A 25929-nucleotide genomic window follows, 5' to 3' on the forward strand; every position below is an offset into this window, starting at 1 on the left:
TACCTTATCTGTATGAGTGAAAGCAAAATGTTCAGTTTATGTCAGTAACACAACAATTGGCACTCATAATTTGAAGCAGTCAGACATGCTGTACCCCACAGTTTGATTTTAGGTTCTCTGTTGTTTCTTACGTAAATGACCTACCACTTACAAATTTTACCCATTTTGCAGATGATACAAGTATACAAATAAAAAGTACCAACAATCCTCTTACTGAAAAAATCAATTAATGAAAATCCAAACACATCAACAGGTTGTTCAAGGCAAATGAATTATCACTGAATTTCAACAAGACTCAGCACTCACAGTTCACTACTTCTCTTAGAACTCCACAAGCTATAAAAGTAGGTTTCTTAAAAAATTAAATACAAGAGGTAAAAAGTGTCAAGTTTAGGGGGCTGCAGGTTGATCACAACCTTGATTGGGATTAATTACTTGCCTTAGTTTGACTTTGTTTGCAGTATGCACGATTACAGCTGTAGGTGAATTAAGTATGAAGAAATTAGTTTAATTTTAGTATTCCATTCACTAATAAGTTACGGAATCATTTCTTGGGGAACAGTATTTTCAAAGTACTCAAGTTTAATTCTAGAATGCCCTGCAGAGATCTAGTCAAACAAATGTGGTGACAACTACTTAGCGATACATGTATTCTTTAAGGTCCATTGCCATTGCCAATATTTCTCTTCTCTCAAAAAAATTGTGAAAAGCATGCATACATTATTAGGAGAGCAAACAACTTCCACAAAGACTTCAAGGGCTTAACATTAGTACAGAAAAGTGTAAGATGCATGTATACAGATGTATTCAACAACTGTGCCAGAGCACATTAGATTTCATGTAAATAAAGTGGTGGTGTTTAAGCCTCTTACTCCACTGAACGCTCACAGAAACTCAGAAATTTAATGTTGAAATGAATTTGACAAATAAAATGTACAACTTCGAAGCCTTCACACATCCCAGACACCACTCTACGTGGAATATGACTAATGTAATGCTATAACCAAAAGTGCGTTTTTACTCTTAGCATACAGTGAATTGAGGCAGTGTATTTGTTAAGCCACTGGCCTTAGCTTTATGAGGCTGGAGGTTCATGCTCTGGCTAGCCATCCTGATTTATGCTTTCCTAAGCCATTTCAGGCAAATACTGGGCTGGTTCCTTCAACAAGACTATGGCTGACTTTATGCCTATCCTCTTTAAACTCATTTGTTTGTGTTCATGCAGCTGCATATATGACATGATGTTTTTCCTCTTATTAAGCTGCAAAATCCTGTACAAGTATAAAAATTACCCAGTCAAATAAATTATTATGCTATGCTGTTCTATTGAATAATGTTTCAGAAAGTTTTAAGTTTGTGCTATTATTACGATTAAGATTGTGATTGTATTTGTTAGTAAACTGTTCTCATATCTGTTTTTATATTACAGTGATAACATATACACAGATGTGTATGGAGCTAATTTGTATGAAAAATACTTGAATGAGAAACCAGGTGCACACAGCAGCCCAAGTGCTCAGGTTTTAGATACCATCATCAAGCGGGAGTTTACTGAAACTCAGAAGCTACCTGAATCATGCTGTAGTATTTTAGTTGAGGTAAGTACTGATTGATAGGCTGGATTGTGCATTGCATGCCCAACCCCTTATTCCCCCCCCCCCCCCCCCCCCCACACACACACACATTGTCTAGCATGTGCACTACAAATACAAACTTCTCTTGCTGAGACAATACCGCAATTTGTACGTAAGCTGTTACATCCATATGTTACAATACAGTTAGCCTTCTGCCGCCGAGCATTGTGCCAGCAGTGCGCAAGTAGCAGCATTACTGCATTTACTAGGCAGTCTTGTATTTTAATAACTGTTTAAATTTTGGGCCGAATTGTTGTGCTCTCTGTAGGTTAGTTCAGACTTTCTTTGCACAACGGTATGTAGTATGGATAGGGACTGCGACTGCTGTGTTCGGACGCGAGCTGAGTTGGCATTTCTTTGCTCCAAGCTTCAGGTAGTGTTGGCTTCGGTCACACAGCTTGAGGCATGCCAATGGGCATCACTGTGGGGGTCTGGATGGGAGTTTGATGGGGACAGCCAGCTCGTCCAACGCATCCCACGATTGGACTACGGCTGTGGCTGCCCGGGATACTGTCCACATTGAGGCTGACCCCTCACCCATGGTAGAGTGGGAGGTTGTCTCGAGGTGTGGCAGGGGCGAAAGACATCCTGGAGGTCTGAACGGAAGGCCTCTCCAGTTTGTCTGACAAACCGGTTTCAGGCTCTGTCTCCAGCTGATACTGATCTTCGGCCGGACATGCCTGCTTGTCCTGTTCCAGAGGTTGCCCCTCAGTCTGCAAGATCCGGGCAGCCGCAGAGGGTGGGCTTAGCTGGTAGTTGGGAGCTCCAACACCAGGCGTGTAATTGGGCCCCTTACGGATATGGCTGCAAGGGAGGGGAAGAAAACCAATGTGCACTCCATGTGCATACCGGGGGGAGTCATTCCATATGTGGAAAGGGTCCGTCCAGGTACCATGAAGGGTACAGGGTGCACCCATCTGCAGGTGGTCGCTCATGTCGGCACCAATGATGTGTGTCGCTATGGATCGGAGGAAATCCTCTCTGGCTTCCGGCGGCTATCTGATTTGGTGAAGACTGCCAGTCTCGCTAACGGGATAAATGCAGAGCTCACCATCTGCAGCATCGTCGATAGGACTGACTGCGGACCTTTTGTACAGAGCCGAGTGGAGTGTCTGAATCAGAGGCTGAGACGGTTCTGTGTCTGTGTGGGGGGCTGCAGATTCCGCGACTTGTGCTACAGGGTGATGGGGTTTCGGGTTCCGCTGGATAGGTCAGGAGTCCACTACACACAGCAGGCTGCTACACGGGTAGCAGGGATTGTGTGGTGTGCACTGGGCTTTTTTTTTTTTTTTTTTTTTTTTTTTTTAGGTTAGATGGCCTCGGGCAAGTACAGAAAGGGCAACAGCCTCAGAGGGTGCGGGACAAAGTCCGGGCATGCAGGGACCAAGCAGCAATCGGTATTGTAATTGTAAACTGTCGAAACTGCGTTGGTAAAGTACGGGAACTTCAAGCACTGATATAAAGCACCGAAGCTGAAATTGTTATAGGTACGGAAAGCTGGCTGAAGCCAGAGATAAATTTTGCCGAAAATTTTACAAAGGCACAGACGGTGTTTAGAAAGGATAGATTGCATGCAACTGGTGGTGGCATGTTTGTCGCTGTTAGTAGTAGTTTATCCTGTAGTGAAATAGAAGTGGGTAGTTCCTGTGAATTATTATGGGTGAAGGTTATACTCAACAACCGAGCTAGGTTAATAATTGGCTCCTTTCACCGACCTCCCGACTTAGTAGCATTAGTGGCAGAACGACTGAGAGAAAATTTGGAATACATTTCATATAAATTTCCTCAACATGTTATAGTCTTAGGTGGAGATTTCAATTTACCAGATACAGTCTGGGACACTCAGATGTTTAGGGCGGGTGGTAGGGACAGAGCATAGAGTGACATTATACTCAGTGCACTATCCGAAAATTACCTCAAGCAATTAAACAGAGAGCTGACTCGTGGAGATAACATCTTGGACCTACTGATAACAAACAGACCCAAACTTTTCGAATCTGTAAGTGCAGAACAGGGAATCTGTGATCATAAGGCCATTGCAGCATCCCTGAATATGGAAGTTAATAGGAATGTAAAAAAAGGGAGGAAGGTTTATCTGTTTAGCAAGAGTAATAGGAGGCAGATTTCAGACTACCTAACAGATCAAAATGAAAATTTCTGTTCTGACACTGACAATGTTGAGTGTTTATGGAAAAAGTTCAAGGCAATCGCAAAATGCATTTTAGACAGGTACGTGCTGAGTAAAACTGTGAGGGACGGGAAAAACCTATCGTGATTCAACAACAAAGTTAGGAAACTATTGTGAAAGCAAAGAGAGCTTCACTGCAAATTTAAACGCAGCCAAAACCTCTCAGACAAATGTAAGCTAAACGATGTCAAAGTTAGCGTAAGGAGGGCTATGCGTGAAGCGTTCAGTGAATTTGAAAGTAAAATACTATGTACCCGGCTTGACAGAAAATCCTAGGAAGTTCTGATCTTACGTTAAATCAGTAAGTGGATCGAAACAGCATATCCAGACACTCTGGGATAATAATGGCACTGAAACAGAGGATGACACGCATAAAGCTGAAATACTAAACACCTTTTTCCAAAGCTGTTTCACAGAGGAAGACTGCACTGCAGATCCTTCTCTAAATCCTCACACAAACGAAAAAATGGCTGACATCGAAATAAGGGTCCAAGGAATAGAAAAGCAACTGAAATCACTCAACAGAGGAAAGTCCACTGGACCTGACAGGATACCAATTCGACCCTACACAGAGTACGCAAAAGAACTTGCCCCCCTTGAACAGCCATGTACGGCAAGTCTCTAGAGGAATGGAAGGTTCCAAATGATTGGAAAAGAGCACAGGTAGTTCCAGTTTTCAAGAAGGGTCATTGAGCAGATGCGCAAAACTATAGGCCTATATCTCTGACATCGATCTGTTGTAGAATTTTAGAACATGGTTATTTGCTCTTGTATCATGTCATTTCTGTAAACCCAGAATCTACTCTGTAGGAATCGACATGGATTCCGGAAACAGCGATCGTGTGAGACCCAACTCACTTTATTTGTTCATGAGACCCTGAAAATATTAGATACAGGCTCCCAGGTAGATGCTGTTTTCCTTGACTTTTGGAAGGCGTTCAATACAGTTCCGCACTGTCGCCTGATAAACAAAGTAAGAGCCTACGGAATATCAGACCAGCTGTGTGGCTGGATTGAAGAGTTTTAAGCAAACAGAACACAGCATGTTGTTCTCAATGGAGAGACGTCTACAGACATTAAAGTAACCTCTGGCGTGCCACAGGGGAGTGTTATGGGACCATTGCTTTTCACAGTATATATATAAATGACCTAGTAGATAGTGTCGGAAGTTCCATGCGGCTTTTCACGGATGATGCTGCAGTATACAGAGAAGTTGCAGCATTAGAAAATTGTAGCGAAATGCAGGAAGATCTGCAGTGGATAGGCACTTGATGCAGGGAGTGGCAACTGACCCTTAACATAGACAAATGTAATGTACTGTGAATACATGGAAAGAAGGATCCTTTATTACATGATTATATGATAGCGGAACAAACACTGGTAGCAGTTACTTCTGTAAAATATCTGGAAGTATGCGTACGGATCGATTTGAAGTGGAATGATCATATAAAATTAATTATTGGTAAGGTGGGTACCAGGTTGAGATTCATTGGGAGAGTCCTTAGATAATGTAGTCCATCAACTAAGGAGGTGGCTTACAAAACACTCGTTCGACCTATACTTGGGTATTGCTCATCAGTGTGGGATCTGTACCAGGTTGGGTTGATAGAGGAGATCGAGGAGATCCAAAGAAGAGCGGCGCGTTTCGTCACAGGGTTATTTGGTAAGCATGATAGCGTTACGGAGATGTTTAGCAAACTCAAGTGGCAGACTCTGCAAGAGAGGCGCTCTGCATCATGGTGTAGCTTGCTGTCCAGGTTTTGAGAGGGTGCATTTCTGGATGAGGTATCGAATATATTGCTTCCCCCTACTTATACCTCCCGAGGAGATCACGAATGTAAAATTGGAGAGATTCGAGTGCGCACAGAGGCTTTCCGGCAGTTGTTCTTCCCGCGAACCATACGCGACTGGAACAGAAAATGGAGGTAATGACAGTAGCCCGCCGCCACACACCGTTGGGTGGCTTGCGGAGTATAAATGTAGATGTAGATGTAGATATGGAGCCATGATGACTGAGCTGTCCTTGCAATTTGGCAGTTTGGTTTTAATTTGGGGAATTAGGCAGCCAGTAGAATAAATTAGAAATCTTGTACAGCCAAGTGATGCAGGCGATTTATCATGTGTGACATGGTGTCTTAGTACAAGGTCCCTAACACCCCAGACAGGCAAGGTGCTGATTTACAAGTAGCAAGACTTCACCCACAGTTAAATCATGTGGCGCATATTACTTGGAATGAGTAGTCAAGCAACTGCAAAAAATACTCTTAAGACATTAAAACTGGAACTATCAATTTGTTTTTCCAATTGTGGTTGTAGGATATTTCTTTTTCATTTGTTTCTTGTTGACATAACACTATGCTTCTCGTGAAGTAGGAAATAAGGCTCACAAGAGAAGACAAGCTTTTGCCACACAGTGGGATCCAATTTTAATATTGCAATCTATATTTATTATTTTTTAGAGAAGTGTGCCCATAAGAAAGTGATTGCATAATGCATATTTCAATAAGAAAATACTTTGAGTTCCCAAATTTCCTCTCTGCCTCTGTCCCATCCCATGTGCTCCCGATTTTCTGTACCCTGGCAACTGGCACTGTTTGCTATGTGCAAACTCTGTTTCTGCTTCTGATTCTCTCTCATAAAATTGGTATAAATAGAACACTGTCACTCTTAGATGTTGGTGCAGTATTTTCCTGTGTCCCCAATAATGAACATTAAAGGGGCCAAATAGCCACACAGTTTATCCACTAACACAAAAACCATTGCCAAATATTCAACCCCCCCCCCCCCCCCCCCCCCCCCCCAAAGTGTAGGCAACAGAGAGATGCAGCACAATGGTACTGTTGGCTATTGTGTGACAAAGTGCACTACCACTTGCTACTGCACATCATCCCTTTATTTGCATTTTTATATCCTGACTTACCTATTATAAATATTAAGCCTATCAATTTCCTTTGGAGCCCCAGACACTAGAAGATTTTCTGAGCTGTTAATTTATACACACATCAGTAGCCTCTGGTTCATTTTGGTAGGAGCAATATGTGTATAACTGACATGTTGACACAGGCACCAATTAGTTAACATACAACCCTCATATCACTACTAGGAGGTGCCCTAGAGTTTCCATATCAGGTAGGCACATGCCATTTGTCAACATTGAATAAGTTTTCCTCTTCTCAGCACATGAACTGTTCATAAACAGAGCTGCTGGCATGAAAGCTGATAAATAGTGCTTTTCATAATTTGGAGAACTACCACTTCTCATCTACAACAGCAGTAGGTGGTGTGTGCTTAGGCAATGCTGCAGCACTTGCCTAGCAAAAGATTACTTGTAAGTGCCAGTGCAGATATTTTTCTAGGCCCATTACTTTTTGTGCTATGATTCCTTGGTGTCGATGTTCAGAAAACTACATAAATTGTGTGAAAATTGTTAGAATGGCTTAGAGTATGGGAGTTTTCATTCCTTTTTACCTATAATGGTATAGGTCACGCCCATGCTGGGTCTTAAATTGATAGTTGTTCAAGTATACATTAGCTATTTTTTCCAAATGTGGTAATTGCATATCTGAGAACTGTTAGACAAACAAATGGGTAAGCATGACACAGATAAAATATGGAAATAGAATATAAGTTATTCAGAAAGATTATGGACAAGGTGACCTTACTTTTGAACTTATCCAGAGCCACAACCTCACTGGAGTAGTATGTTTATTATGTATTGCAACTTGTAATAGTAATGAATGTTTGATTGTTGTGTGGGCAAGAGTTTTATGGTATGGAAAAAGCAAATGTGGCCAGGAAATCTGCTTCTAAACAAAGCAGGAAGAGTGGTTGTTCAAAATAAATAAACTGCAGCAGTTGTTTGATTTTCAACTGAGGGCATTCCCATTGTGGTAAATGAATCCATCATAAAGCCATAAGTTATGTGACAGTGAGTACTGTTTGTATAAATAATCAGATCTCTCTAAATACAAATGGCATGGTATAATCTGGCATGTTACCTCATGGCTCCCAAATTAGTGTTATCAAAATTAAGGAAGGTGGCTGTGGATGGCAATGCCAGAGAGTGAACTTCATGAATGCCGGGGTATGGTGATGTGTGTTCATTTATCACAAGTTATGTTGGGAAACAATGTCCTTATAACTCACTGAATGTGTTCAGTCTAATATTGTTGTCCAGTCTGTACGAAGTGTTAGTATCATAGCTATTTTCAGTATGGATGAGGGCATGAATAGAATTAAGAGTGTGTGTGTGTGAAAAGAGCATGATAGCAAAGGATGACAAGTTTTGAGATTCTCTCATCTGCATTTACCCTCAGCTTGAAACGTGTTTTCGAACAGTGTTGACAACATTGTTTGTAGCTACTGCTTGGACATCTATGTTTGCAACATTTTTCAAACATAAAAACAGCTATCCATTGCTGTGTTGGTGCAGATCAAAGGACACAGGATTTCTGGCATGCTACCACTAAATGCCACTGTATGGCACCAGTGTTTCTATTCCATAAACTTCATGTATCCGAGTACAGTGATTGTGTTGCGCAATAATGAAATGGGTAAGACAACAGAGTTTTAAACTTATTACACTATATAAGACTGAGGAATACCTCTGTAATGTGTGAAGTGCACAATACAAAATGCCAAGTTGAAACAGAACCAAGAAATTGTTGCTGTGTTTAACAGCAGCTGCCAAGACTTACAAAAGGAAACATTATATATGGTTATCTTTGAGACAGAATTGAATTTATACAAGAGGTTTAGATCAAGGTTTAGGGTTCAGAAAAGTCACCCAGAACCCTGGGTCAGGGGAGACGTACCAGACAGGATGAGACATCCCGTCTGGTAAGTCTCCCCTTACCTGGGGTGACTTTTCTGAACTCTAACCATTGTCCTAAACCTCTCCAGTTCTTTTCCCATGATCCTTCTTCCTTCCCATTCGACGCTTCTGCCAGAAGAAGGAGCCACTGGCTGCATAAGTAAAACCTTTTTATATGTGTTTTCTCCTGCCACCGCTTGGTGAGTAGATTTCTTATCTAACCAATTGCGTAATACTGAATAAAAGAAAAGCTTCAAAAGGAATTCCCCATTGCTGAACTGAACTGAATTGTAATACAAGTATTTGCTTCTCAGGAATTGCTTTTCTAAAATTTGCATCTTTCTTTGAAACAAATGTCTCTCTCACATGTGTTAGATTTTCAAAGTTAGTTGGTGACATCCCAGTTAAAGTTAAAAATTTCAGATTCAGCTAATGAAGCATATCAGTCACTTCACGTCTTCCATAGTATGTGTCATCCATCAATGATGACTACACCTTTGTCTTTGCTTATACACTCTAGGACAAAACACAGTACAACATGAAGGACTTATCTGAATTGGACAGAAATTGGTAGATGTGATGTACATTTACAGACAAACAAATGGTTATAGTTTCAGAAACATTGGATGACTTTATTCAAGAGTAAGTGCTTCACAAATTGAGCAAGTTAATAATGGGATGGTTCACTTGTGGCCCTAATGCAAGCAGTTATTCAGCTTCCCATTGATTGATAGAGTTGTTGGATGTCATCCTGAGAGGGATATCGTGCCAAATTCTGCCCAATTGATTCATTAGATCTTCAAAATCCTGAGCTGGTTGGAGGATGTGGGCATAATGCTCCAAATATTCTCAAAGTAGCCTTTGGCAAGCATGAAGAAAAGCAGTAGAAACTGTCACTGTGTTCAAGTGGGCAGTAGCTTGCTGAAATGTAAGCCTAGGATGACTTGCTATGAGGGGCAACAAGATGGGGCATAGAATATCACCATTGTACTGCTGTACTGTAAGGATGACAACCAGAGGGGCCCTGCTATCAAAAGAAGTGGCACCCCAGGCCATCATTCTTGGTCGGCGACAGTCAGGTTGTTACTCCACCTCTCTCTTGGGCTGCTCCAGACATGTCTCTGCTGATCATCGGGGCTCAGTTTGAAGTGGGTCTCTTCACAGAAGACAATTCTGGTCCATACAGTGAGATTCCAGGCTGAAGATGTGTCTAGAGATGCTCCAGTCAGTAATATCGTGCATGGGGTAGTAACAAGCTGCAAAAAACCTGCCACATTTATAGTGTCCTGTACTTCATCTGTTTTGTCAGAACACACACAGGTTATATTTTTGTTCTTGAAATGTGACCTTACATCACCTATCCAATGAGATGCTTCACATGTTGCCACTATGGACATATCCCAGTCTCTTGCAACATATATAGTGTTTATCACTGACAATTTGTTAATAGCTCTAGGATACACATAGTCTGGAGCTGAGAGTATTGTAAACTTAAAAATAAAATATTCAAGAAATGGTACTGTTGTGACAGTGCCACGACATTTAACAGTGCCGCCACGACAGTATGCGCAAACGGCGATAGAGGCACTCCGCAACTCGGCTGAGCACGGGAGCGCCACCTAGCTACGAACGGTGCCAGCCGCATGTCACGGCACGGCAGTCGAATAAGAGATACTGAGTTGTTATCATGTAACCAGCTATTGTTTCTAAGTGAGTGTGTTTGAATATCCACGCAATTATTGGTGATTAAAGGTTATAACACTTTTTGGCGACGAGGTCGGATATTTTCACTGCGTTGTGGATTTGTGTGTTCGTGACGGGGCAGACATGGAACAGCTTATGCAAGCGCTCATTGAACAATAAACACAGCTGACAGCTGCTATTCAGTCGTTGTCAACGTCACTTACTCATCGTCTGTCTTCCTCTTCTGCCCCCTGCGGGTTCGGGGGTTAGAATAGGCCCGCGGTATTCCTGCCTGTCGTAAGAGGTGACTAAAAGGAGTCTCACATGTTTCGGCCTTATGTGATGGTCCCCTCTCGGGTTTGACCTCCATCTTTCTAAATTTATCCGAAGAGCGAGCCAATTGGGGAAGGGCGCCTTACATGGTGCACTGTATCCGTCGTGCAATTAGACCTTTAGCCGGATTTCTCGTTGTTGCAATGGTGTTCCGCTCGTTTTCGATCTCTTGGGCGAGGATACGTCCCTGGGTGCGATTACCACGCTGCCCTCTGCAGTGTTTCTTTTCACTGCGACGTTGACCTTGGACATTTTTGCACCTAAGATCCAGCTCGGTAGCCAGCCCGTTGTGGTGGGGCCGCCATGTACCCTCTTGGTTGTAGCCCCCTGACAACACAGGGATCGCTCTACTGATGCCTGCGCCGTTAACTCCCCACGTATGCCAAGGAGTAGATGCCTATCCTCCTGGGGTATCGGGACTCCCAGCAACGGCCATCCTGCCAGGTGGCCTTTGCTGTGGCTGGGTGGCGCCCGTGGGGAGGGCCCTTGGTCGGAGTAGGTGGCATCAGGGCGGATGACCCGCAATGAAGCGTGGTACATCATCTCTCGCTGGCGGCCAGCCACCAGCAGTCTCTAAGCGTTCTCGGGCTCAATTTAATGCTCAGAAGTACGATCCGAAAACGTTCCCCTCCCTGGCCACGCCGTGGGAAGAGCGTAAGTCTCAGGATGGAGGTAACAGTTATTCGCCCCGATTCTTAGTTTGTACGAGAGCTGATGGGGAGTCTTTTCTCTCCACAAAGCCTCAGTTCTTCGTCGAGCATTTAGAGGACAAGTTTGGGGAGGTGGAGGGCTTGTCTAAAATGCGCTCTGGGTCAGTACTGATACAAACGGCATCCTCCGCCCAGTCACGCAGGTTGCTTGCTTGTGACAAGTTGGGGGATGTTAACGTTACTATTACACCACATAAGAGTTTAAATATGGTCCAGGGTGTTATTTTCCATAGGGACCTCCTTTTGCAGTCTGATGACGAGCTGCGCGCCAACTTAGAACGTAGAGGTGTTCATTTCGTCCGGCGCGTTCATCGGGGTCCGAGGGACAATCAGGTTGCTACCGGTGCCTTCATCTTGGCCTTCGAGGGTGATACGTTACCGGAAAAGGTCAAGGTGATGGTCTACCGATGTGACGTCAAACCCTATATCCCTCCCCCGATGCGGTGCTTCAAGTGCTGGAAGTTCGGCCATATGTCTTCCCGCTGCACTTCCAGCCTCACATGTCGAGATTGCGGACGCCCATCTCATCCCGATACTCCATGTGCCCCGCCTCCCATCTGCGTCAACTGCGGGGAGCACCATTCACCTTGCTCACCAGACTGCAAAGTCTTTCAGAAAGAGCGCAAAATCATGGAATATAAGACCCTGGACCGGCTGACCTATACTGAGGCCAAGAGGAAATATGACAGACTCCATCCTGTGAGAATGACATCTTCTTATGCAGCTGCTACAACACCTGTGCTAGCCCCATCAGTTTCAAGACTTCCAGCCAGCTCGATAAGCAGTGAGACTCCTCCTGCCCCCTTGCCTGTGGGGGGCTCTACCCACCGGGTTGCTCCTGCGCCACCTACCTCAGGGGCAACACCATCCCCCCCATCAGGGACGTCCGTCCCTGCTTCTAAGCCGGAGAAGTGTCCAACTTCTTCGGCTTCTCACGCTCGCAAGGGGTCCCTCGGGTCCCTCCCTTCCCAGGTTTCCACCAGTGGGAAGGCTGACGACCGACAGTGGCGTAAGTGCCCGCAATCAGCTGGTCGACGGGCTTCACGATCCTCCTCAGTCCCAGAGACTGAATCGGTGAAGCCCTCCCAGCCAGTTAAACCCAAGGAGCAGCGTGAGAAATGAAAGAAGAAGAGCTCTAAGCCCAAGGAACTCGCGGTGGCAGCCACCCCACCGCCACCTTCCAGATCTGCGTCTGAGGACGAGGTGGAGATCCTGGCGTCCGCTGAGGACCTCGAACTCGCCGGTCCCTCAGACGCCATGGATAGCGCTAGCACGGGTGCTCAATCGGAGGCAGCAGGTGACCCAGCGGCGTAATCTGCCTTCCCAGTCCCGTCACGCCTTTGTCCGCCATGGACACTACCATCCTCCAGTGGAACTGCAGGGGTTTCTTTCACCATTTAGCTGAGCTCCGCCAACTTCTCAGCCTTCGCCCTTTCTTCTGCATTGCTCTCCAGGAAACTTGGTTTCCAGCGATGCGAACCCCCGCCCTCCGTGGCTATCGGGGTTATTATAAGAACCGAGCAGCTTATGAAAGGGTGTCTGGTGGCGTCTGCATATATGTCCTTCACACTCTGCACAGCGAGTCTGTCCCTCTCCAGACGCCTTTAGAGGCTGTCGCTGTACGCGTGTGGACGCCACAGGCTGTTACCGTCTGTAGTCTTTACATTCCACCGGATGGTGATGTCTCGCAGCCTGTCCTGGCTGCACTGGTCGCCCAATTGCCGCCACCTTTCTTGCTATTGGGCGACTTCAACGCCCATAACCCTCTGTGGGGTGGGTCAGTGGCCACAGGTCGGGGCGCCATCGTTGAGCATTTATTGTCGCAGCTCGATCTCTCGCTGTTAAATGATGGTGCCTTCACACACTTCAGTGTGGCGCATGGCACCTACTCTGCCATTGACCTTTCCATCTGTAGCCATAGCCTCTTACCATCTGTCCAATGGAGTGTGCATGACGACCTGTGTGGTAGTGACCACTTTCCGCTCTTTTTGTCACTACCACAGCGTCACTCTTCTGGGCGCCCTAGCAGATGGGCTATGAATAAGGCTGACTGGGATTTGTACTCCTCCACTGCCGCTTTTGAGCCTCTCTCTACTGATGACATTGATGCGGTGGTTCAATCGGTCACCACCGGCATCGTTACTGCCGCCGAATCTGCCATTCCCCGTTCTTCTGGGTCTCCTCGGCGGAAGGCTGTGCCTTGGTGGTCGCCTGAGATCGCTGAAGCGATTAAAGATCGCCGGCGGGCGCTCCAGCGTCACAAGCGACATCCCTCCTTAGCGTACCTTATCGCCTTCAAACGGCTGCGTGCGCGGGCCCGCCTCCTTATCCGCCAAGGCAAGGAGGAGTGCTGGGAGCGGTATGTGTCCACCATTGGCCTCCATGTCACTCCCTCACAGGTCTGGGCCAAGATTCGACGCGTCTACGGCTATCGGACCCCTGCCAGCGTCCCTGCGCTCTCATCGAATGGAGCCGTGTGTACTGACTCCGACGTCATTGCAAATCGCTTAGCAGAGCATTTTGCTATGAGTTCCGCTTCTGCAAATTACCCCCAGGCCTTCCGCTCCATTAAAGAGCGGCTGGAACGTCGGAGCCTTTCGTTTCGCACCAACCACCCGGAATCTTACAATGCTCCATTCAGTGAGTGGGAATTTCGCAGTGCCCTAGCTGCTTGCCCTGATACCGCTCCTGGGCCAGATGGCATCCACTGTCAGATGCTGAAACACCTTTCAGTGGACTGCCAGCGGCGCCTTCTCGATCTTTACAACCGTCTTTGGGTCGAGGGGGAGTTTCCGTCGCAATGGCGGGAAGGCATTGTCATCCCCGTTTTGAAACCTGGAAAGACCCCTCTGGAGGTGGACAGCTACCGTCCCATTAGCCTCACCAACGTTCTTTGCAAGTTGCTTGAACGGATGGTGAGCCGGCGCTTGCATTGGGTACTGGAGTCTCGGGGCCTTCTGGCTCCGTCTCAGGGTGGGTTCCGTAGAGGCCGCTCCGCCACCGACAATCTGGTGAGCCTGGAGTCGGCCATCCGTTCTGCTTTTGCCCGCCGTCAGCACCTGGTCGCTGTCTTTTTCGACATGCGGAAGGCGTACGATACGACATGGCGTCATCACATTCTTTCTACGCTTCATGGATGGGGTCTTCGGGGGCCTCTGCCGATTTTTATCCGCAATTTTCTGTCGTGTCGTACCTTCCGCGTGAAAGTCGCGGCCTCGTATAGTTCCTCCCACGTCCAGGAGAACGGTGTGCCACAGGGCTCTGTTTTAAGTGTCTGTCTGTTTTTAATAGCCATTAACGGGCTTGCTGCGGCCGTGGGAAATTCTGTCTCCGCTTCCCTGTATGCTGACGACTTCTGCCTTTACTACAGCTCTACTGGCATTGCAGCTGTTGAACGTCAGCTATGGGGCGCTATCCGTAAGGGGCAGTCTTGGGCTGTAGCGCATGGGTTTCAGTTTTCGGCAGCCAAGACCCGCGTTATGCATTTCTGCCGGCGCCGAACAGTCCATCCTGAGCCGCGGCTTTATCTTGCCGACGAACTCCTTGCTGTGGTGGAGACCCACAGGTTTTTGGGGGTGGTTTTCGATGCCCGGTTGACTTGGCTGCCTCATATCCGGCAGCTTAAACAGACGTGTTGGCGGCATCTAAACACTCTGAGATGCTTGAGCCACACCCACTGGGGCGCCGTCCGCTCTACCCTGTTGCGGCTCTACCAGGCGTTAATCCAGTCCCGTCTGGATTATGGGAGCCTGGCTTATGGCTCAGCATCCCCATCTGTGTTACGGGTGCTGGACCCAATTCTCCACAGCGGGATACGCCTTGCCACTGGTGCTTTCCGCACCAGCCCTGTGGACAGCGTACTAGTGGAGGCAGGTGTACCTCCACTGCGGGTACGACGCCAACAATTACTGGCTGCTTATGCTGCCCATGTTTTTAGTTTGCCCGGGCATCCAAATTACCGTGTCCTGTTCCCGCAGTCGGTCGTCCATCTGCCGGACCGTCGGCCCCGGTTGGTTGTCCGATCGCCGTACGCGTCAAGGAGCTTCTCTGCGGGCTTGGGTTTTTCCCTGTTCCGCCTTTCCAGGCGCCTCTGCGTACACCGCCGTGGTGTGTTCCTTGCCCTTGCCTTCGGCTCGACTTGGCACAGGGCTCGAAGGACTCGGTCCCTCCAGAGGCCTTCTGCCGCCGCTTTTATTCCATCCTTGCCACGTATCAGGGCTCTGGAATTGTTTACACCGACGGTTCGATGGTTGCTGGTCGTGTTGGGTATGCGCTAACTCTAGGGGACCGTTCCGAACAACGGTCCTTGGCGGCTGGCTGCAGCGTTTACACTGCTGAGCTAGTCGCCATCTTTCGAGCCCCGCTCCTGCTCAGGTGAGTCCTTCGTGATCTGTAGCGATTCCCTGAGCGGTTTACGAGCTCTCGACCAGTGTTTTCCTCGTTCTCGTCTGGTGATGGCTATCCATGAGTCCCTGCATACTCTTGCGCGTTGCGGCCGCTCTGTGGTCTTTGTGTGGACCCCCGGTCATGTCGGTATCCCAGGCAATGAACATGTTGACCGCCTGGCGAAAGAGGCCACGTGTAAACCATCTCTGGATGTTGGCCTCCCAGAGACTGATTTGCGGGCAGTCCTCCGCCGAAAAGTTTTTGCGCTTTGGGACGCTGAATGGCGCGATCGGATTACACCCACTAAACTCCGTGCCATTAAGGAGACGTCGACTGTGTGGCGGTCATCCCTGCGAGCCAACCGCAGGGACTCCGTCGTCCTTTGTCGGCTCCGCATTGGCCACTCCCGGCTAACACACAGTTATTTACTGCGCCGGGAGGACCCTCCTCTGTGTCGCTGTGGGGCAGCTTTGACAGTGGCCCACATTCTGTTGGCCTGCCCCCTTTTAGCTGTGGTCAGGCAGACATTTGCGCTGCCTGATACGCTCCCTGCCCTTTTAACAGACGACTCCACTATGGCTGACTTAGTTTTACGTTTTATTCGGGCAGGGGGATTTTATCATTTAATCTGAGTGTTTCTGTTTTATTTTATTGTTTTGTGTTGATTCTGGCCTTTCGCCTATGATTTTCAACTGATTTTTTAATGTGTTTCTAAGTGGTTGGCTTTTCCTTTTTTATTTCTATGGTCGGCCAACCACCGTCACACTCTGTGTGGTTTTAGTTCGTTTTGTCTTGTCCTTGTCTCAGTTTCTCTTGTTCTGTATCGTCTGTGATCTCTTCTGTTCCTCGTTTTTATTCTCTGTGGGTGTTCTTTGTCTTTGGAAAAAGGGACCGATGACCATAGCAGTTGGTCCCTTTACTCCCCCCAAACCAACCAATCTTCCTCTTCTCCGCCTCGATTCCCTCCTTACAACGAGGCCGCTAAAGACTGGGAGGATTATGAGAAGCGTTTGCGGCAACACTTCTTGGCTTTCGGCGTTGTCGACGCTCCTATGTGTAAGTCGTTATTTCTATCTTGGATTTCCCCACGGATCTATCAGCTGCTATCTCAGTTAGCCCCTCTGCGGGAACCTGCCTCTCTGTCCTTCCAAGAAATGTGTGACTTATTGTCTAACTATTACCCGAAAAACACCCATGTTGTTGCCACCTGCGTGGCCTTCTACCGGTGTCGTAAACAGCCCCATCAATCTTACCGGGCTTGGGCAGCGGAACTACATGGTCTGAGTAGGAAATGTCAGTTTGTCATGGACACTCATCGTGAGTCTTATGCTGATTCAATGGTTAGGGATGCTACTCTACGGCTTGCTCCTGATAAAGTAGTTCGGCAACGTGCCCTACAACTGCCAAACCCGTCGTTGTCGGAAGTTCTAAGCATCGCTCAATCCTTTGAAGTGTCTCACGCTGCTGGCGCGCAAATAGACGCCTGGTGTGATGTAGGCGCTGTACAGTCAACTTTCGACGCGGACAATTTGCCTGTTTCACAGGAGAACGAAGATGTGGTGGCGGTTCACTCGCGTAAACAACGTCGCGTTGGGCCGCAACACTTGCAGCGAAAACAGCAACCACAGAAGCAGGTTCGTTCCGCACTTCCTTCTTGTCCACGTTGTTTCGTACAGCATGACAGGGCCGCGTGTCCAAAACGTTGGGCCACGTGTAATTTATGTAAGAAACAAGGCCACATTGCTTCTGTGTGTCAGTCCCCTAAAGTTCCTGTCGACGAGGACGAGGCATTGGACATGGATGTTAACTGTGTGCTTTCTCAAACAAATAAGTTGTTTGTTACTGTTCGTGTTCTGGATAAAGACATTCGCATGCAAGTGGACACTGGCTCTGCAGTAACTCTCATTAGTTCTCGCACGTATTTGGAGTTGGGCTCCCCTCCCTTGTCTCCAGTTACGCGAAATCTGAGAACTTATAATAAACAGCAAATTACTATCATTGGCCAGTTTGCTGCTTCCACTGCCTACAAGTCTGTTAGGCCCCTCACGTTTTATGTTGTGGATCATGCGGGCACTGAAAACCTGTTCGGTTATGATGCTTTCCAGTTGTTCGGGTTCTCCATTGATGATGATGTGCACCTCATATCTGAGGATATTCCGTATCAACAGCCGTATGGATTGTGTTCTGAATTTTCGTCTGTGTTCTCTGCTGGTCTGGGTCGTGCCAAGGATTTTGAAGCGCACATTACTCTTAAACCTACAGCTCGCCCTAAGTTTTTCCGGGCACGCCCTATTGCGGTGGCGTTGCGTGCACCTGTCAAGGCTGAGATAGACAGGTTAAGAGCTTCAGGGATTCTCCTTCCTGTTACCTCCAGCGAATGGGCATCGCTATACTGTGTTTTGTCCTAGAGTGTATAAGCAAAGACAAAGGTGTAGTCATCGCCAACCAAACGAGAGTCTGCGATTGTGTGGTGATTTTAAAGCCACTGTCAACACTCAGAGCCTCATTGACACTTATCCTCTTCCTCGTCCTGAGGAGTTATTTACCAAGCTCGCTGGGGGCCAGTTCTTTTCCAAACTTGACTTATCGGAGGCGTACCATCAGTTGCCGTTGGATGCTTCTTCCAAGGAATTTCTCGTTATCAATACTCCTTGTGGGTTGTATCAGTACCAGCGGTTACCATTTGGCGTCGCTAGTGCGCCGGCCATTTTTCAGCTGTTTTTGGAACAGCTCACAGCTTCCATTCCCGGCTGCATAAACTATCTGGATGACATTGTTGTCACAGGGGCCTCCACTGAGGAGCACCTTCGCAATTTGCGTTCACTGTTTCTGGTTTTGCATTTAGCTGGGTTGAGGTGCAATCTGGACAAGTCACAGTTCTTCCAACCCTCCATTGTGTATCTTGGTTTCCACTTGTCCCGTGAGGGTATACGTCCTCTACGTCAGCACGTTGCGGCCATTAACGCTCTACCCCGGCCGTCTACGGTCAAAGAACTTCAGGCGTTTCTAGGCAAGATTGCTTATTATCACAAATTCATTCCATCCGCGGCGCCGGTAGCTCATCCTCTGCATCAGCTGTTACGCAAAAACGTCCCTTTCTGTTGGTCCGACGAGTGTGAGCAGGCTTTTGTTCGCCTGAAGGCTCATTTGCAGTCGGCGCCTTGTCTTGCCACATTCCGTCCGGGTCAGCACTTGGTTCTGGCGACTGACGCGTCACAGTATGGCCTAGGGGCTGTTCTCGCCCATCGGTATGAGGATGGGTCGGAACGACCCATTGCCTATGCTTCCAAGACCCTCAATGATGCGCAATGGCGTTACTCTCAAATCGAAAAGGAGGTGCTCGCTATCATTTATGCTCTAAAAAAGTTCAGCGTTTTTTTGTATGGTTCTAAGTTTCACCTCATCACCGACCACAAGCCGCTGGTCTCTCTGTTCAGCCCATCGGCGTCGCTTCCGGATAAGGCAGCTCACCGCCTGCAACATTGGGCCTTATGTCTCGTTTTCACTATGAGATTCGCTATCGCCCCACGGCCCAGCACGCCAACGCTGACGCATTGTTGCGATAGCCGATGGGCCCTGACCCGGTTTTCGATCATGATGAACTACTCTGTTTCCACATTGATGAGGAAGAACATCGTGCGGTCGAGGGTTTTCCACTTACAGGTTCGCAGGTCACGTCGGCTACTACGCGGGACCTGGTCCTGCGTCAGGTGATCGGTTTTGTTCAACGGGGTTGGCCGGACAGGACCAAGGGCCGGGCATTGGATCCCCTTCGCAACTACCATGGCTTGCGCCTTCGTCTGTCTGTTCGTGATGGTGTTGTTCTTCTGGCCACGGATGGCGCATCTCCATGGGTCATGGTGCCAGCCTCTCTTTGCACAGATGTTCTCAAACTGTTGCATGAAGGCCATTGGGGTATTTCTCGGACTAAGTCCCTGGCCCGCAGGCACGTTTATTGGCCCGGTATTGATTCGGACATTGCCCACATGGTTGCTGCGTGTGGTCAGTGTGCTCAACAACTGGCTGCACCTCGTACAATGCCCTCTCCATGGCCTGATCCGGCGCAACCATGGGAACGGGTGCACGCTGACTTTGCCGGCCCCTTCCTCGGTACTTATTGGCTACTGTTGATTGACGCCTTCTCGAAGTTTCCGTTTGTTGTTCGATGTCCGTCGCCCACCACTGCGGCGACGACGCTGGCTTTGTCCAAAGTCTTTGCGCTAGAAGGTCTTCCATCCACGATCGTCACGGTCAATGGCCCTCAGTTCTCTTCGCAGGCCTTCCATGATTTTTGTACTGGACAAGGGAGTCATCATGTTACAGCAGCGCCCTTCCATCCGCAATCGAATGGGGAGGTCGAGCGCCCTGTCCGCACTTTCAAAAGCCAGATGAAAAAATTCCTTAGTGATTTTTCCACAGATGACGCTCTGCTGCAATTTCTGAGTTCTTATCGCTTCACGCCTCTGAGTGATTGCAGCCCTGTTGAACTCTTGCATGGCTGCCAACCGCGCACTCTACAGCACCTGCTTCACCCTGTCAGGCCTTGTGCTGTGTCCCCTAGTGCGGGAAAATACTTGGTGGGTGCCGACGTGTGGGCACGTGGGTATGGGTCTTGCCCTAAATGGATTCCAGGGGTGGTCAAGGCTCTTCGCGGCCGCCGGCTTTGTGAAATACGTACGGACGACAGCATGGTTGTTCGCCATTATGACCAGATGCGACCATGAGTGGTGGCCATGCCGGTGCCACCGCCCCTTCCTTCACCTCCAACAGCCCAAGAAGCCAGTCCTGTCGCTGCTGCCGATCTACCATACGTGTTGATGCAGCCGACGTCGCTACCGCTTCCAAGTACACCGGAACCGGCCCCAGTCGCGACGCCGCCTTCTCCGGGACCCATCTCGCTGGAGCACACCCCCAGGTCCACGACACCTATGGATGCTGCTCCGGAGTTTTCACCCATCATCTCGTCCAGGAGGCACGTTCCACGCACGATCTTCCGTCCTGGACATTTTCGACCATACTCTCGTGTCTCTCCGCGGGATCTTCTTGGGGCCTCACAAGAGGCCATGGATGTCTCCGCACTGTCCGTGTCTCCAAGGAAGTGAGTGTTTTTTTTTTTTTTTTTTTCAAGGGGGGAAAAGTGTTGTGACAGTGCCACAACATTTAACAGTGCCACCACGACAGTACGCGCAAACGGCGATAGAGGCGCTCCGCAACTCGGCTGAGTGCGGGAGTGCCACCTAGCTACGAACGCCGTCGGCCGCATGTCACGGCACAGCAGTCGAATAAGAGATACTGAGTTGTTATCATGTAACCAGCTATTGTTTCTAAGTGAGTGTGTTTGTATATCCACGCAATTATTGGTGATTAAAGGTTATAACAGGTACGGAGCTGAGAGTATTGTAAACTTAAAAATAAAATATTCAAGAAATGCCATGAAACACATTAGTTATTCTGAAACTAGAAAAGTATGCCAGGGGCAGGGACCACTAGTATTTCTGTCAGTTGTTTCTGTGACCAATAACACCTTTTCAAAAGAAGATTCTTCTACACAGACAGTAACATCTGAATCTGGCTGCAGCAGTGTGTCTTTAAATGTAACTGCAAAGCAGATGTACTGAGAAATTGATGAGCTCCTATACATAAGCAAAAGGTTGTAACAAGAGTGTGCTAAAACTAAAGGTTATATCCCTTCAGGCAGGAAAGAAACAGCTTGTCAGTGGTTTTCTTACATCACAGGCTCCCAACATTGTGTGTCTGAAAAGCAAAATATGATACCAAGCCCTCTGGTAATCTTTCTGTGGCAATAAAAGAGAGATCAGATGAAGACCAACTAACAAATGACTTGGGCATTGAAGGTCGTCTGAAGGAACTGTGTATTCCCTCAAACAACCCTCCATGCAACAGCCAAGTCACCAAGGGGGTAATACAAGGGGGCTGTTCAAAACCAAACACTTCCTGTAAGATTGCTTCAGTTCTCTAGTGGTATTTAAATGTGAACAGAAATCACCTGAAGTAACTGATTCTTCTGGTCTGGTAGCCCCTTACATTTTTTGTCTCCAAATAATGTGTCTAAAACATACAGGTAAGCCTGTATTAAGGGGCCATAGTTCCATAGAAAGGACTATTTCATTAGGTAAACAGCTTCAGTGTTGGGGCCACTCCTGTTCCTTATTTATATAAGTGATATGCCCTCTAGTGGTATTATGGTAACTCTAAAACATTGTTGTTTACTGATGGCACTAGCTTGGTAGTAAAGGATGTTGTGTGCAACATTGGCTCGGTTTCAAACAGTGCAGTACATGACGTAAGTTCATGGCTTGTAGAAAATAAATTAACGCTAAATCACAGTAAGACTCATTTTCTACAGTTTGTAACACACAATTCAACAAAACCTGACGTTTTAGTTTCACAGAATGGCCATGTGAATAGTGAAACTAAACAGTTCAAATTTCTAGGTGTTCAGATAGATAGTAAGCTGTTGTGGAAATCCCATGTTCAAGATCTTGTTCAAAGACTTAATACTGCCTTTTTTACTATTTGAATGGTATCAGAAGTGAGTGATCATTTGAAACGAAAATTAGTCTACTTTGCTTATTTTCATTTGCTTGTGCCGTATGGTATTATATTTTGAGGTAACTATTCCCATTCTAAAAGAATACTTTTGGCTCAGAAATGGGCGGTTCAGGCAATAAGTGGTGTGAAAGTCCTACAGTCTTGTATGCAGCACCCAAGCACTCCAGTCCTATGACATTATGGCTGGTGACACTGCTTTCAAATGTGATCTGTGCACCCACATCCATGGAAAAAATCCATAGGAAAAACACCTTATTTATCCTGCATTCACATTGCTCTTCTAGCTGCTTAGCCATCCTCCTTGTAACAACAAAACCCTTTGGATTTTCCATCCATACTCGCCTAGATATTTCACGCTAAAGTCCCCTTAAAAAGTGTCCAATGCTCTATTCTCAACCTCTTCCGGGATAACTTTGTCTGCCCCTTCACGTCCCATTAACTGACAGGTCTGAGCATTTATTTTTGTGACCCTGTTTAGAAAACTGTTGAGTCACTCTGCTTTTGCTATACTCCACTGAACTGCACCTGAGGAAACCTAGTACTGTTTTGTTTCTGACAGTGCTGTAAAAGTCCATCCTTAAGCTGCTGAAATGTACATGCATTATTCAGTTCCTCGTGGTACATTATTTAGGTTTTTGCCTCACTTGCTTAGCGTAGTCTGGCCATCTGCCACAGTATCTTATCCATCAAGATGCCTAGCTACATGGCAGCTTCAGTGTCGCCTCCAAATGCCTACACATCCTCAGTTGTCTTGCCTGAAAAGGAGTAGTCAGGCCAGCAGCAGTCAAATCTAACCAAAGTGTGATTGATTACATTGAGTGAACCTTTCCCTGCCTTTGATTCAGCTGTTTCCTTGCGTATCTGTGTGTTGTATGTTGTCAACTTCTTTATTTGTTCTTTTAAAGCTTGAAATGCCTGCAGTAACAGTCACCCTATGTATCTGACTGTGAAATTGTGAAAACCCTTACCAAAAAAATTACAAGCTAAATGCACACAATACGGAAATGGACAGAGCCGCTAAAGACACTCTAAAATATCAACAACCGATGCTTTCAGTCTTTGTGTCTAGTCATTTACCATCTTGACCATGAACACTGCCACACACAGTGAGCCGGCCAGTGTGGCCGTGCGGTTCTAGGCACTTCAGTCTGGAGCTGCACGACCGCACCAGTCACAGGTTTGAATCCTGCCTCAGGCATGGATGTGTGTGATGTCCTTAGGTTAGTTAGGTTTAAGTAGTTATAAGTTCTAGGGGACTGATGACCTCAGATGTTCAGTCCCATAGTGCTCAGAGCTATTTGAACCACGCACAGTGACCATAGTGCTGGCAAATACTGTATTTAACAGGCACTGACTGAGTACAAGACATGTTGTACCATACAAGTTGCACTGCGTATATCTTACTGCCCACATGCCAACATAGTCTTCCTCAGTAATATCTGTGAACTGAGAAAGGTTGATAGGTTCCTCAGCCTTCACATACTGCTCTTAAATGCGTGTGGCATTCCAATTTCCTAGTCATGTCTTTGCTCAAGACCAGAGGGAGGCAACAAAATATTAAATCCTCTCACCACATTATGATGATGATGATGATGATGATGATGATGACAACTATGACAATGACGGCAACATGCAGTGAACAATTCTGTCTCCAAGATCTAGGGTGTCTGGTCATGACCCCTATGGGGGCAGGTGGATGATGTTGCTGGTAGGTCAAGATTAAGTGCAATTCCTTCATCTGGACATAGGTGGAGTAGTGATGGTGGTAGCTTCAGTCAAACAGTGGACCATCAGTAAAACATCCCTGGTTAAAAAAGCCTTTTATTCATAGCAGTTACAGTGACAGAGCCGAAGCTGGAGCAGCTTTTAAAGGAAATTAGTGCATCAAACTGTGGTAGTATAACAATGGATTTTCCAGAGTGTCTTTCTTCATCTACTGTTGCCATAAGAATAATTGTTATATCACAATGGCATGAATCAGCAAATTAACATTCTTGATATATTTTTGTTCATAGTAGAATATTTCAGATTAACTCTGTTGTGCCAAATAGTTTGCATCTAAACATAAAGTAGTTAGATCTCTGTGTTGGACATTCAACTGCATACATTTTGTAGCATCAGTATCAACAGCTAAGAATGCAGTCTTACAGTAAACTTCTTGTAGCCACCGTTTATTATCCAGTTTGTGGATTATGTGTACATAGTTTGGCAGTTATTGAAAAAATAAAAATTAAGTTCGAAGTACTGTGGAAAAATTAAAGTGAAAATTTTTCTTGAAAATATGCTATTTTGCATGTGACTCATCCCTTACTACTGGTACACTATCTTCAGGTAAATGTGGACACTCTACCATTGTAACATGCCTGCGGCTGATTTGCTGTTTATGTGTTTCCTAGCCCTTTCCTTAGCAGCTAAAGGTCAGAAATTTCCAACCTGTTGCTTCTGGAAAGTAACACAAAACTGATGCAGTGGGTCTGCAAATGTGAAATTTAGGGTGTTTTAAAAATACAGTAAGCAGTAGTTTCCAGCAAAGGTATGTATATTTTAGATTATCTTTTTTTTCGTTAATCCATGAAGTTGGTCTGCATTAACCCTAATAATCAGGCACTTGCTGTACTTCATCATGTTGTATTCAATAATCTGCATTAGTTGAATAATTATGCATTTAGATATGTAATATTAAAAGGAAGAATTATATTCATAAATTTGTTCTGAATCTAACTTCGGTTCATAAAGGAGTAACAAACACAAGTAGACAATTGTTTGATTTTCCTGATACTTAAGTTGGCCAAGTATGTACACATCACAATAAGTTAAAAGATAGTATGTGGATCTTTCATGATGGAAGAACTTTGATAATAGACAAAAATTTGAAAACAGTCAATAACCCACCATAGTCTCCTGTAACTGTTTGGAAGTGATACATTGCATAGTATGACATTTGTCATTAATCTCATCTGTGTAATATGTAACTAATTTTAGTTGTAAATACAGTTAAAGTATATAACATTAATTTGTTTACAGACTGGTGTGTATTCCCCGAAAGAGGACCAAAAGGAACATTCCAATTTAGATCATAATCCCAGGGATTTCCAACCTACCCATGAAGATCTAAAACCAAAATATATTGTAAAAGATGTAATGGAAGCAGTGGAACTAATTTTTGAGCTGGAAAAATTCCATTAACTTACAGATTCGTATTGATGCTGTTAAGTCATGCCTTGAATAGTCTTCCATATGGTACAAATTTGACCCAATACAAAAATTGTTTTGTAATGAGGTCTTCCAAGCTACAAAAATATTATTTTGTACATAGTTATTTTAGAATGAATGACAAAAATAAAAATTTTATGTAAATTATTTGTATATGTACATTTGATGTTGAGTTGAAAACATTTTATACAAGTGTGCAAAATGCATGATATCAACAGTTTTGATCATGCATTCAAAGTGTGTGACATTCCATCTCAGATGTTGTAGAGGCTTTGAGCTTATCATACTTCACTGTGTCTAGTGTGTATCATGAGTACTCCATTCAGATAAAACTGTTACTGCCGGAATAAACTGCAGTGGGTAACATGTTGATGACAGTGGCCACTGTCAACTGCT

General features: G+C 46.1%; 1 protein-coding gene across 1 annotated transcript in view; it reads left to right on the forward strand.

Annotated features, from left to right (window-relative positions):
* The window catches only part of LOC124555542 (haloacid dehalogenase-like hydrolase domain-containing 5), a 129578-nt gene extending 103898 nt beyond the window's left edge, over positions 1-25680 (forward strand). The window contains exons 6-7 of the mRNA XM_047129497.1: positions 1430-1598; positions 25345-25680. Of these exons, the coding sequence (XP_046985453.1) occupies positions 1430-1598; positions 25345-25506 (331 nt within the window). The 3' untranslated portion in view covers positions 25507-25680. The remainder of the gene's footprint in view (positions 1-1429; positions 1599-25344) is intronic.
* The last annotated feature ends 249 nt before the right edge of the window (positions 25681-25929 follow it).

The sequence above is a fragment of the Schistocerca americana genome, chromosome X (genome assembly GCF_021461395.2).
Source record: "Schistocerca americana isolate TAMUIC-IGC-003095 chromosome X, iqSchAmer2.1, whole genome shotgun sequence".
Classification (NCBI taxonomy): Eukaryota; Metazoa; Arthropoda; class Insecta; order Orthoptera; family Acrididae; genus Schistocerca; species Schistocerca americana.